Here is a 14730-nt window from a genome sequence, read left to right on the forward strand (position 1 = left end):
ACGGCCACCAACGTTGATGACATCGCCCTAAAGTACTCGGAGCTTCTGCAACACCACCGACTCAGCAGAAGAACGTACGCTTTACTGCACAAGAATCTAAGCAAGGAGGAAGAAGTCATCCTGCGCCGCCTGCAGACCAACACCTACGTGCACGGAATAATCATGCACAGACTGTATCCTACGCAGTACTCGTACATATGCCCCCATTGCGACGTTCCAGACACCCTGCAACACATGGCCCAGGATTGCCCACTGCGTGGCACACCCACAGACCCTACCTCACAAGCTCCACAAGACGACTCCAAAGAAAGCCGCCCCATAGAAACCCAAAAAAGAGTGCCCCAATTCACCGCAGATCCATACAATAACCGAAACGTGGGAGGCCAAGCTTTCCTCCGATGACCCGGACGACCAACGCAGTCTCGTCGCGCGGGCCAAGGAGGCAGCCCAAGCCAGAGGGTTCTTGGAATAAGGAATCCTCCCACCTAGGGTGAACCGGGTTCTGACTCAGTTTACCGTTTCGGAAAATAAAAGTTTAGTTCTCTCTCTCTCTCTTTTTACGAAGCGTGATTGTCGAGGTACAAATGTTAGTATTACGAAGGAGCATGTTTGTGTGTTACGTTTTATTTGCCTTAATCGGCCTAAATTTCTGTCTTGCTTTTCTAAATTCACACGGCACTGTGACTCTGCGAACACACATCATCATCATCATCAGCCTAGCTACGCCCACTGCGGGGCAAAGGCCTCTCCCATACTTCAACTACCCCGGTCATGTGCTAATTGTGGCCATGTTGTCCCTGCAAACTTAATCTCATCCGTCCACCTAACTTTCTGCCGGCCCCTGCTACGCTTCCATTCTCTTGCAATCCAGTCCGTAGCCCTTAATGACCACCGGTTATCTTCCCTCCTCTTACGTGCCCTATTCATGCCCATTTATTTTTCTTGATTTCAACTAAGATTTCATTAATTCGCTTCTGTTCCCTCACCCAATCTGCTCTCTTCTTATCCCCCGTTACCCCCGTCATTCTTCTTTCCATAGCTCGTTGCGTCGTCCTCAATTGAAGTAGAATCCTTTTCGTAAGCCTCCAGCTTTCTGCACCGTAGGTGAGCACTGGTAAGAAACAGCTGTTATACACTTTTCTCTTTATGGATAATGACAACCTGCTGTTCAGGATCTGAGAATGCCTGCCAAACGCACCCCAGGCCATTCTTATTCTTCTGATTATTTGAGTCTCATGATCCGGATTATTCTGATCTGTTCTGATGCGGACTATTCTGATCCGCTATGACAATGAGGGTGACAACTTCATGTCTGCAGTTGCCACCGGGGACGAATCACGGTGCCACTATTACGAACCTGAAAGACGACGGCAATGCTTAGAGTGGAAACATTCGAATTCACCACCGCCGGAAAGGTGTTGTTGACTTTTCTTTTTCGATCTTCAGGAGCCATTACTCAGCCAATTTTTTAAATCTGGAAAGACTATCAATCGTTTACGATATTGTTAAACGCTGGATCGGCTGCGTGTTGCCATCAAGAACAAACGACTTGGAAAATTAATGAATGGGGTCATCTTGCTCCACGACAATGCCAGTGCCCACGTGACTGATGGGGCTAATACAGAACCGGTAAAGTTCAAGTGAGAAAAGCTGCAACATCCGCCATACAGCCCCGACCTGTGAAGCTTTTGAAGAACCAGCTCAAGGCAACCAGATTCGTGTCAGACGATGACGTGAAGCAGTCAGTTACAGTCTTTTTGAAACAGCAACTAAAGGAGTTTTAGGAGAAGGGAATCGTGCTACTCGTTAATCAGTGGAACAAATACCTAAATGCTCATGAAGACTACTTTTAAAAAAGTACCCCGTTTGTCATACATTCGCATTGGCTCACTTTCATTTCACTCGCCCTCGTATATGTTGCAGAACTCCTGCTTTTTATATGTGCTTTCTCATGCGACTATAATTTCGGAGGAATTTCTCGCAATACGCGACGGGTGAGGGCTGATCCTGCGCAATAAATTGTAGCAAAGGACAGCACATTGGGGGAGATTTTTTCTTGGTCGTTGCATATGAACAAAACTGTAAACAAGGTTCTTGAATGACAAAGTTTCATTAAAATATTCGTGCTCAGCTTATTTCATGGCCTTTACGATTATCATAGCAACGGCATGCACTGCTTTGCTGGTTTCAAAATTATGTATTTCTAAATTTCGTCTGATGATTTCTTTACTTATTAAATAGAGACAAAACATGAAAGCATTGATATCAGTTATTTCGGGCACAATTTTTTATGCATATGCGTATATTCTTTTATGAAAAAATTCATACTTTACTCGTCTTGACAGTGTGTAGCATTCAAGAGTTCGGGTACGCCATCTTTCGCAATGACAATGCAGCGATTATTAGTGTATTGGATCCCTCGACAAATTCTGTAAGGAGAAGTCCGAGCTGCAACGATCATTAGGATTAGAAATAGTTGATATGCGTGAGTCTAGCTGCTTGCTTCTTCAAGAGCGCGCGGAAGGGACATAGTTCGGCTTGTTTCTTCCAATGGACCTTTGTTTCGCTGGTAACTGAGAGCACGTGAGCGCGGCTTAATGGTGGTGACCGACGAATTCGTATACGTGTTATTTCGCCTGTCACGGGGGTTGAGTGGTGCTCGCTAACACACGAATGGTTTTAATCTTGCGCAGATGCATAAACATCAATGCAAGCGGACGAGTAGATGGTATCCCCGCTAGCTTAACCGGTAAGGCATCGCACGCCCAACGCAGAAGGTGCAGGATCGGTTCCGGCGGGAGGCACTCTTTTTTGCGTCCGCTTCTCTTTCGCTATTTCATATATTTCTGCATTCCAGTTAAACATAATAATATGCCCATCATTTATCTGAATTCGTTGTCTACATTTAATATGCCCATCATTTATCTGAATTCGTCGTCTACATTTTTTGTGCCGCGTAAATAGCAAATAAGAATGTCCCCATAAACGCCGTATTTTTCTCGTTCATTGTCCCATTTTACAGCATGTGCGGTCAGGCTGCTTGCGCACTCTGAGAATGATATAATCGTTTTAGGGGTACGAGCAATGTGTAGCACTCTTCTTTTGTGCGCAGCACTTCCGGTTCATCTCCTGAGACCAGCGGAGACGAAATTTAAAATAAATCAGAAAAAATAAGAAAGATAGAGTACAAAATTGATGGCTTTCATTACAGATATGATATTAGAGCATAAGTTCAGTTACCGGTTGAGTTATTTAGGTGTCTAGAATAATTAGAATTAATGACTGGTTACCCCATATAAAAGCATGGAATCGCAGACTTTAGAGACGCGCCACGTGAGAATAACTTTGGCGAAATTCCTGGAATCCCGGAAGTAGGAATCGGAAATATTGACGTCTCCAATGACGTTACACACAAAGTGGAATGGCATTTAAGCAGCTAAAAATGGAAAACATTTGTCTCGCATGGACTGAACATCTGCTTAGCAGGGCGGATGGGACGTCACTCCCTCCTCTGGCTTTTCCTCTCCCAGCGCACGCCTGCTGGCTCGCTCGCTTGCTTGCAACAGCTGCGCGCGCACTCGTTACATGCTCTGACGTCAGCACCGGAGAGGGAGGGTAAGCTGCGCTCCGTGCGCCGCTCGCTAGAGGGCTACGCTTCGCCAGGTGGCGCGCGCTGCGCATACTCGTCGCGCTCCCTCACTCCTTGTCCGCATGTCGTGCCAGGGAAAATACGTTGGCACGCCTAACCTAACTAGCATTAACGCCGAAGCGCGAGTGCCACTACTAGTCAGAGATTAGGCTGGCCTACCATTTCATTTAACGCTTCGCCCAGATGACCGACCGGAACGTGTCTTCGGCGCTGGTGGCTGAGCTTCTTAGCACGTTCTTCCTGCACCCACGCCGGCACGACCTGGTCAGCGAACTCTCGCAAGGCCTCCGGAAGTGCGCCGGACTTTGCGTTGCACTTATGGCAGCACCAAAGGTGGGTGATCACGTGACGACCTATTCACAGGGCAGACAGTAATGAATGCCACTACCTGTCACTCCTTTAGTGCCCATTCCCAACGTTCGCCGGAAGACGTCGTTTTTGTATAAAGGAAACGAATCAAGTGACGGCTTCTTAAAAAGTTTCTTAACGCGCTTTGGCTGTGTACAAGAGGTGAGGTTAGAGAACCGTATTAATGAGAATGCAACGAGGCGAACTCTTCTCTTTACACAATGAGCAAACAAAACTGTCAGAATAGAGTTCTATTTTCTTTTCGGAGCGACACTCTCCTAAAACAATACCTTAGACGAACTAGCGTCTAAGTGTTGTCAGTCTAATAAAGTACGTCGAAACGAGCGTCTTCATTAAGATTACGATTTGGGCAAGTTGATAACAATCTAAGTTTAATATTAGCTAGCCCCTGTTGTTGGTAGCATTCCCGAAGACGGATGAGCTGCCTCAGTATTGAAAATGGCACATTCACCAATATTTTTCTTGATAGTCTTTTTTTTTGTATACCAAGCACCTCATTGTAGAAGTGATCTATTCTCGGTTTCACCAATGCATCCACTACGGGCACTTTATAGCTCGACGCAGCGGGCGTGTCGTCCAGCGTCGGCGGAGGTTGGCGACGCCATGTTCGTCGTTATGGTGGCGCGAAAACCGACCCCTCTATTGGGGGCGAGCTCCATCACTGGAAAAGCTGGCGCTGCAGTCGGCGTGGCGTCGTATGAGTGATCACCTGGATACAGCGGCCACATCGGCTGCTTCGGAAGCACCGAAGCAAGCTGAAAACGAAAGTTAAATCATTCGACGTGTCAATATCATTATTTCTCTAGTTGCGTCGCGTTGTATGTTTTTCGCTCTTCTCAGCGAGCAATTTCCCGCTGCTTATTCTTAATCAAGTGCACTCATAGTTTGGTACGTGCTAACACAAAGATGAGCATAGGCCGTGTATTTTTTTAATCCGTTTCTTACCGTTCCCTTTCCATTCCAGGGAACTTGCCAGTATGTAGCATCAACAAGCCCATAGACCAAGGCTTCATGACATTAGCCGGGCAGCCTGCACGGGCGAGTCTCACTGCGCGCTTTCTGCTGCGCATTGAGCATAGCAGCCCCAACGCCATAGCAGAAATCTTCCTCGCGGTAATACTTGCTGCGTACCCGAGTTATAGCCGATGGCTGCTTGCTGGTTCTAAATTTATCGATCCAAGCTTCATGCAGCTTCTTGTCCCACGGATACGTGTGAAGGCTGACACCGGGCTCCGTTGCGTACGTCCGGCACTGCTGCACCGAGCAGTAGCCTATCAAGTTGGACGCCTTTAAAGACAGCCACTGCCTATTGTAGTGCTTCCAAGTTATGTCAAGCATACACCCGAAGTGGGAAAACCTCCCCACCTTATCGGAACCCCTACCGCAGGTGGGACTTCAAACTTTCGTTTCCAATTTGATTCGGCGCTTCCGAAGCAGCCGACGCAGGCACTCTGTCCACGTGATCTCTCATACCACGTCACGCCGACGAAAGCGCCAGCTTTTCCAGTGGTGGAGCTCGTCCCAACAGAGTGGTGCGCTTTCGCTGGCATGGCGTTGCCGTGCGCAGCGCGCACGCGAGTCACCGCTACGTTGGATTATAAGTGGCTTTTAGGGTTTTTTGCGGTTGTCTGGTTTTAGAGGCTAGATTTATTTTATCTTCTCAGCAGGATACTCTAAGGTAACAAAATATTTCACTACCAGTTCACATGGAATAATCGCGGCCCTAATAGCATAACAAACTGGAGTAGTCATCGTAGGCGCCAAGGTAAGTAACCGCGTTTATACTGGAGCTCAAAGGTTGACAAGGTTCGATGAAACATCTCCGAAATAACAGCAACCTGGTTGAGATTTTCTGGTTTTATTTTTCACTTTCACGCTCACCAACGTGAGCTCTTGTAGTTGCTACAATAGCGCTCCCGTGAACAGTCGTAGGTGTCGCATCGGTAAAACCATGGCAGGAGCAAATTCTCGCGAAAGCGCTTTAGTAGCATGGCTTCCCTTTCGAGCCTGTCACGATTTATCTAATTCATCAACTAAACACCAAAAAAAAGCCAACACAGGTCTCCACAGGCACATGTAATTGCATTATTAAGCGCATCTCATCCGCGGTCCCTGCAGGTGCTTGTGCTTGACGACCTTACGGCCGGCGTGGACGTGATGCTGCGACGCCGCATGCTAAAGCTCATCAAGACTGTCAAGGACCAGTGCGCCATACTGATAACCAGCCAGAGGCCAGACGAACTGGACTTTGTCGTCGACAAGGTGCGTTGCTAGCCCAGTAGTTGCTTAGCGGCTTTGGCGTTACGCTGCTCTAGACGAGGTCGCTGGGTCAAATCCCGACCGCGGCGGCCGCGTTTCGACAGGAGAAATGCAGAAACGTCCGTGTATCGTGCATTTGGTGTACGTAAACAGAAACCCCCAGGTGGTCCATATAAATCTCGAGTCCACCACTACGACGCTCCTTCTATTTAGATTCGGATTTTGGCACGTAACACCACCGAATTTATCTTCTAATTGGAAAGTAGGTCGTTTCGTATGCGCTACCTGCCCGCCTCTACTGACAAAAAACAGTAGCTGTGAAGCCGAACGAGTATTGGTAACGAAGTTAAAAAGATGAACTTTTTCTTGAGCTCTGTGCACACGTTCAACTAAACCACTGGTTTGTCCAGCAGACCCAGCGTCACGCAGCCTTACTTTCTCATTTTGCAAAAGCTGCGCTATACCTAGCACCAAAAGGTTTGGAAATGCCGGCAAAAACATATTTCGGCAGCTAGCGCAAAAATACATTTTTGGAAATGCCGACTGTGTATTTCTGCAGCTAGTGAATGCCTTTCCACTTGGTCCGGGAAACTAAAACGTTTTTACATGTTTGTCACGTATAATGTTGGGTGCGGGTTCCTACACCTCTAGTTGTTGTTGGCCTATGCCTGCCAATGAACATATTCAATGCTTATAAATTTCACTTCGTGCTCTCTTCTCTACGGTCTGCACAGTCAGCGTTTGGTAGGTAAAAAAAAGGCACACAAAACAAGACTATTTTCGATAGAAGTGAAGTAGGTATGCATTACTTTTCTTCAGAACTACTATGTTTCGACCTAAGACCCCATGTCGGAACAGTGCGTCGAACCTGTGGCTTCCTCGTCTATGCAGTTCTCATCACTTTATTCGCATTGTTGGGGCCGAAGACACAAGACACACACTCTCTATCTCTCAACAGGCTGGAGCACAACCCTTCTCCGCCCATTCGTTGACCCGCTGCTTTCTGCACTACTGTTCCTATGACGGGTGGCTACTATTTATTGTGCACATATTTGTGATACATGAGTACAGTGGATCCTTTCGACTCCATGTCAAATTAAATGTCTCTTTAAAAGCAATTATGAATTCTCCTACCATGCAGCAAGAGATCAACAATAATTGCTAATTACCCAATCGTATCAGTTGTTTTTATACTATACCCAATTCGACCGCGTCTACGTTGCAGCTCATCTGCTGCGCTAAACAAACACATGTCATGTCCTCCGGGTGCATCATGACTTGTCGAAATCCTGACGTTCCTCTTAATTTCTACATAAATCGAACCTCTATTTGATATTGATCGTTAATGCATTCGGCCTGATACGATCTCGACCGGGTGAGGTGGGCCTTCACCGCCAGAATCGGGGGACGGCGACGAAGGTGGGCATCGCGATGATGAAAAAAGTAGTAAGAATGCATTCACTTCATTGGTATATGGTTGCGACTCTGTGCCAGACTCGAGCGGTTCTGCCTAAGGTTGGGGCCAGAAGGAGCTTAAATAATTCCTCACGGTTTTCTGGTAGTTGATGTCTCCTTGGGAAACTTGGGGTACTTGGGAAAGTGTCAGTGGCTTCGTCAGCTTGTGAAGTCAGCGAACTCTTCCCCTTTGTGTCGTCTCCTTTGGGCCCTCCCCTTTGAGTCGGCTCCGAGTGTAGAGTGGCTGACGCATTCTCGGAGAAGAGAGCAACTATCTCGACATCGGAAAGCACGTTGAAATGTGGCCCACGCTTAAGAGGTCGAAGTCCAGGCCGACCGCAACAGCCTTTTCAGAGATGTAGGAGATCGTCTCGACATGGGAAAAAACGCTGGAACGTCTCCCAAAATTGAGAGGCCGATCACAACAGGCCGTTCTTGTATAAGTTTACGAGAATTTATCACGTTGCGATACATAGCTTGTTACGCTTTTGCTCTTTCCTTTCAGCTGTCTTTGTTGAAGCTCCACGTTTTCACCCCAACTGCCAACTCTCGCTGGATGTAGTTATATGTACTTGTTAGCATAGCTGCCACGAGACAGGGTTAATTGAAAATGTGGGGACAAGGCCTTCGTCCCGCCATTGACACAATATAGGCTGATGCCCATCATGGTTATGAATGTTAAAATCATCTTCATCGTGACTCATGAATATCTTTTTGTCCTCAACGCGTAACACATGCACATGTCCACCGTATTGCAACACTGCACCTGCGTTCACCCTAGGTGGCCATCCTGGCCCGAGGCGTCGTACAGTGCGTCGGGTCGCCAGCATTCCTCAGAGACGCATACGCTGTCCCCTACCGCTGTCGCCTGATCCGCGACACAACCGACTGCCGCTCTGCTTTCGTGGAAGCGCAGCTTCGAGAGTGCCTGCCGCACGCAAAGCTCATATCCAAGGTTCGTATCACTCTCGGCACGCATTTTCCTACTACCTGTACAGGTTGAGCACTTCTGCAATCTACCCGCCAATGCTTGCTGAATGACTGCGGGGTTCTGCTACTATGCGTAAGCTCGTATGTCCAATTTATGGTCATAGCGGCCGCAATGCTATGTTTGCGTGCAAGCGAATGAACTCTGCGCAGTAAACCTTAAATTACCCAACCATCCCTGCACATCAAACAAAATTAGAAAGGCCTGCTAACAATAATTTTTGACGATACCGATATCATTTTCATAAGCAAAAACTAATATTGGAATCAAATATACATTTAGCAATTTATTATTCAGGAACTGCTTTTCTGAACTGTATATTTTTAAAGGTTTTCTACAGCGCAAAATGGCCATTATGGTATTGTACGATCCGTTTTCCGCCAATGACCAGTGGCATGCAACCGTTCATATATGCTACTCACTTTTGATATTTAAATATAATCATTTAGATGCTGTAACGCTAATACATGGCCTATATATAATATCGTTTCTTATACCGCGCAGCTAACTTTCAGTTTTGCATAAATTTACTCACCAGTTACTAAATAAGAACGTACTACAGCAATAAAGGTATAACTGAATTACTGCTCATTTTTATTTTTCTACCCGCCTTGGTTGCTCAGTGGCTGTGGTGTTGGGCTGCTGAGCACGAGGTCGTGGGATCGAATCCCGGCCACGGCGGCCGCATTTCGATGGGGCGAAATGCCAAAACACCCGGGGTATTTAGATTTAGGTGCTCGTTAAAAAACCCCAGGTAGTCAAAATTTCCGGAGTCCTTCACTATCGCGTGCCTCATAATCAGGAAGTGGTTTTGGCACGTAAAACCCCATAATTTCTTTTTATTCTCAAAATTTACGCATCGTGCAATTTGTGCATGGTCATGCGGTACTCTGCGTGGCCACGAATCAAGGTGAACAGCTTTATCTAATTCTCCTTGGTGTGAAACTTTTTTTTGGCGTGCCATGTTTAACGTATCAAGCTCAGCACATCAAAAATGATACCTTGGTCTTGATACGCCATAATTATCCGCAGCCTTATGCTACAGTGTCCTCTTCAGTCGCTTTGCTGCTGTGGTTGGTTAAAAGAGATAAAACATATTTAAGACACTGAAGGCTAAACGGGCCTCCATGGCACGTTTTGTCACAACAACCGCGAATAATGGCGTACGCACTCTGCCTCTTGAGATGTTACAGCAGAAAGTACCCATACAACATCAAGCACGCCGCGTGTGTAATTGGAAATACGTTGTAGTTAAATATTTTTCGTTCTGACGTCATCAGGTAAGCCGCCCTTGTTATAGGAGGCCACGTTTACCAAAGAGAGGGAGAACGAAAAACGCGAGAGCGTTAACGCCAGCTGTGGCTCCTGCAGAAATGTAAACCTTTCCTACGCATGCAGCATTACACGTTACACCACGAGGAGCTTGTTTTATCGGGGAGAATAGGAAAAGTGATTGTACCGGCGTAAGGTCTTGGGTAGTTGTATTGGCCATCTTTCTTTATATTTCTCGCTGGTATTGCTCGAACGCAAGTGAAGCTAAAGATTACTGCGACTATCCTGTGAAAATCTTGTTGCCAGGCCGCCAACGAGCTCCTCTTTTCGCTGGGCACGAGGAAGTTGCTCAGCTTCGGACACACCTTCCGCTCGCTGAACGCTTCCGCGCCATCTCTGTACATCCGTGACGTCGGCTTTCCCTACATGAGCTTGGAGGACGTGCTGGTGAGTGATGCAGCGTGGACAGCAAGGTGTCCGCATTTCTGATACGTATGCTTCTCTCGTTATATTGTTCTTGCTTACTCTGAATTTTGAGGTAGAGTGACAAAATTATGAAACACTCCATAGCATAACAATGTGAAAACTATGGCCATACAGAAGACCTGTAAATACAGAAGATTTTTGGTCTTGACCCAAAAATGCTTATTCCCGTGATATAGTTTGAAGACCTTCGCTTTCTCAAAAGTCGAAGATCTTGTGCTACATACAAGACCTACTACAACATGCGTCATCCACTATCAGTAGTCAGGTAGATGAAAGGGCGGTCATCACCTCAATTCGCTTTGCCGAATTTTTCTCGCAGATGTTAAAGACCTATGAACCAAACTAGGAGGGTTATCACATGTAGGAAATGTTCAGTTGTTAATGCAACACCATCGTCTGCGTGCTATATTACCTTAAGATATTCTATAACGGCCCAGTATCTATCCTATGCCTACAGCATTGCTTCTGAAGCTCTCACATAAGTTAATCAGTGTATGTATGTATGTATGTTGGTGGAGCAATGTCAAATAAATTGTCTTGAACACGCAGGTTTCCAACATATGGAAATGGGCTTTACAAAAGCTTCCCTTCCTTAGATTTAAATATAGACAGGTTCACCTGACACTTTAACTCTTAACTGCTTATTGCTCACTCACCCGGCCTAAACTGAAATATGTGCGTATTCCATTAGATCTTTATAACAAAACCACCCGCCGTGGTTGCTCAGTGGCTATGGTGTTGGGCTGCTGAGCACGAGGTCGCGGGATCGAATCCCGGCCACGGCGGCCGCATTTCGATGGGGGCGAAATGCGAAAACACCCGTGTGCTTAGATTTAGGTGCACGTTAAAGAATCCCAGGTGGTCAAAATTTCCGGAGTCCTCCACTACGGCGTGCCTCATAATCAGAAAGTGGTTTTGGCACGTAAAACCCCAAATATTATTATTATTATTATAACAAAACTAACACCGACGACTTGGAAGTGTTACAGCACAAAGAGATAAGATTTACTTTTCTCCAAATATTGCTCAATGCCTCCCGAACCAGCCTAATGAAGGCACAAAGCATCTAAACATTGTAGTTACGAAAAACATCCCAGACTAGGATTAGTTTTTTCGCGGAGAAACAATAGTTTTTCTCTTAGCCCAGATCTATATCTAAAGCCACTTGTAACACACCGCCCGCTGAATTTTAACGGTTTATTTCACCAGAACTAACCTTTCTAAAAAATATTGCTTTCTCTGTAACTTACAGATTGGAACAAAGTACCGGTGACATGCCTACGGAGAACTGATGATATTGATCAAATATCTTGCTGTATTTAGTTTGTTTTTCATAGGTGCATTGCTTTCCTTCGTGTAATATTGTTTCACACTTGGAGGGTCCTTTCTATATTGCATTTCTTATTTTCCTGAATATGCCTTATTTTCCTAGCTGAATTGTTTCATTATCCAACCTTCTTGTCCTTAAGGTTTTGCATTTACGTATCTATTTGTGTGAATCTAGGGCCGTAAAACGTGAAACTATTCGTTTATTATTTTATTAAAAACTCCTGACGTCAAACTTACGTAACCAGGAACAAAAATCAGCGGGTGGTGACCCACAGTGTTGTTTGAAGAGTCCAATGAAAAGCTCTCCTCGTCTATAATAGACAACTTGTCTTTCCTTCGTAATCAAATACACTGCCTACCTTGACCTGACATTCTTATCTAATTGGCTTACGAGTGGCGAGCAGCATGCAGACGTGAAGAAGGTTTCGTAGGTCCGAGCTAGTGCAGTGAAAGTACATAATCGGAAAAGGCGGGCGATGACGACGTCTGCGATTGGTCCACTTCCTCTTGCTTGTCCGCTTCCACTTCCTCAGGCTGGACGAAAATCGCGGCGGCGTACTTCGGAAGGTGAAAAATTCTGCTAAAACGGATCTTCACCGAAGAAGAATTGACAGAGTGATGTCGTGTACTTGCCAAAATAGCTTGGAAACGTTATATTGCACGCAACATTTTTCTTATACTCAGAAAAATCCATTTTCATCTGGCAGCACCGAGTGGGAAGTGCCTGAGCGATCGGTGGGCAACCAACTTTTTACGTGCTCGGAACGGGGCAGTCGTCGGCTATGCCGAAAAGAATTCAGTTTTGTTGGCATATTACTCATATTTACTTTGACGTGCTGAGTTTTTGCAAATTTGTGACGTCGCCTGACAGGCAGGCGAAGAGGGCGCAGGCTGAGAAAGTTTTGACAAATGTTGCAGGGCTAATGGCAAAAGAAAGGCGTAGAATGGGAAAGAGCCTTCAGCTTTTTGCCTAATCATGAATCACCGTGCACACGTCATGTCAGATGGAGAGTTTTCGTGGTTTTCGTGAAGTCGTGACATGCGCGCGATGGGGGGGTGGGTGACCAGAAATATGTTTGAAAAATCTTGGAGGGCTAGTGGCAGAATTAGAATAAAAACAGATTGGAACTGCTTTACGCTATAACGCCCCTAGCTACCGTTGTGATGCACAACGTGCGCCATGTGGTATACACAATTAAAGGGTAACTAACCAGCTTTAGCCATCTTAAACAGACAAGTGCAGCGCGTACTTCACGTGTTGACGATCATGCTTGAAAAACATCCCTACGCTGCAAGGGGCGGAAGCAGGTGCAATTTTAAACTGAATGCCGCACATCCTCACTCTCGAAAAAGCGTCGCTCCAAGCCAGACAGTTAAGGTAACACGCAGGAACACCGTGACGTAGAACGCCGTCCTAATAACGTCATTCATTGGGCACCGTACATAATGTTCATTACGGCAACGCCGCCAAGGTCCATTCACATAGGTCGCAAAGCTTCGAGCGAAAAGCGGTTCAGAACAAATTGTTACCGACATAAGCAAGGGGGGTTATGGGAGCAGCGATTGAAGCGCGACTATGTTTGCAGGGAACAAACATTAGAAAAGAAAAAAGTGTTTTTTTTAATTCAAGTGAGACAGAGTTAGATTCATTCAACGAAGATAATATTCCTGGTCAATTTTATATATTCATGTGGAGTTATGAAAATACAAGTTTATTTAATATAGTATTATTAATACGTACACTTTTTTTTCACCGCCCATCGTTACAGGGGGCGTTGACGCCGCTATCACTCGCAATACAATGCACGTCTTGAAATGTGCAGAAAGGCGCGCTCGTAAAATTCCCTTGTTGAAATACGCCCCCCTGAAACGTTGTGCTTTTTTGCTTGTCGAAGTTTGTCTGAATTTGATGACGCGGGTACCTCCATCGTTTCTTAACTTGTTCAGTCAAAAGTAGTCAGTCACGACCGCCAGATAATTGTATGCTTGTTTTCGTGCGACTGCGCTGGCCGTTAGGCTTGGCATCCGACGGTAGGATCAGCGCTCTACACCTAAAGCTTTCGTCGGCCTCTAAAGAAAGTATGTTCTCTGCAAGGGTGCGATTTCGACAACCGTACGGCTGCCCTTTTCCTGCATCGCTTTCCTTGCTGTAAACTCGAAACGCCCATCAAGTCGAATGGCGGGACATTTGAATATATCGCTCCAAAGGCAGAACAAGAAAACAAATTTCGCGCCTTCCAAAACAAAATTACGTCACTTGTGCTTTTAACGGGTATGGTGTCACATTATTTTTTCTTCCGCCCACATACAGATGTCGCTAAGCCCCATGAACCGCCGATGAACCGCCTTGTTTTGAACTTATGGGCTCCTATGGAAGCTTCGGTACCAGGTGTATTTACCTTGATTTGCCGCCGCCAGAAATGCGCCGCGCACCGAAAGAACAAGACCAGAAGGATTCACGCCTCAACTCCGCTGAGAATCGTTTGAGTATGCGTAAGCATTGTGCCGCTTGCTAATCTCCACGCTACCCGGTGTCATTATCAATGTTATGAAATTTTATCCGACGAGTATAAACAACAGCGCTGCGGCGACACAAACTGCTCTGGACGGCGGCTGATGGCAGATTGACAAAGCAAGCAAACTCCTGCAGGTGGCGGCACCAGGTGCGCTCCTGACGTACCGATCATTATAAGCCGTTATCGCTCTTTAGCACCTTATGCATCAGCGTCGAACCATTTTCAATCGTTCTCAACCGTACTCCTGCGGCGTGTGCGTATGGCGCGGCGATGCAAGCCCTATCTTGAAAGCAATCTGCGATGGGCACAGAGTGCGCCGAGTGCTCTTAGCTTCGTGTGCGCTGTGTTCTCGCCGCTTAATTCGCGTTGAAAAGAGCGGTAACACGAAGGTCAATTCACTCGCTGCT

The 14730-nt window shown here is 46.2% G+C and overlaps 1 protein-coding gene across 1 annotated transcript in view; it reads left to right on the plus strand.

The window, feature by feature from the left end:
• Positions 1–3832: 3832 nt before the first annotated feature.
• Positions 3833–14730, plus strand: part of LOC142583705 (phospholipid-transporting ATPase ABCA3-like) — a 74623-nt gene continuing 63725 nt past the window's right edge. Inside the window, exons 1-4 of the mRNA XM_075694191.1 lie at positions 3833–3982; positions 6137–6280; positions 8514–8687; positions 10299–10439. Coding sequence (XP_075550306.1) covers positions 3833–3982; positions 6137–6280; positions 8514–8687; positions 10299–10439 — 609 coding nt within the window. The remainder of the gene's footprint in view (positions 3983–6136; positions 6281–8513; positions 8688–10298; positions 10440–14730) is intronic.

Source organism: Dermacentor variabilis, chromosome 5 (genome assembly GCF_050947875.1).
Source record: "Dermacentor variabilis isolate Ectoservices chromosome 5, ASM5094787v1, whole genome shotgun sequence".
Lineage (NCBI taxonomy): Eukaryota > Metazoa > Arthropoda > Arachnida > Ixodida > Ixodidae > Dermacentor > Dermacentor variabilis.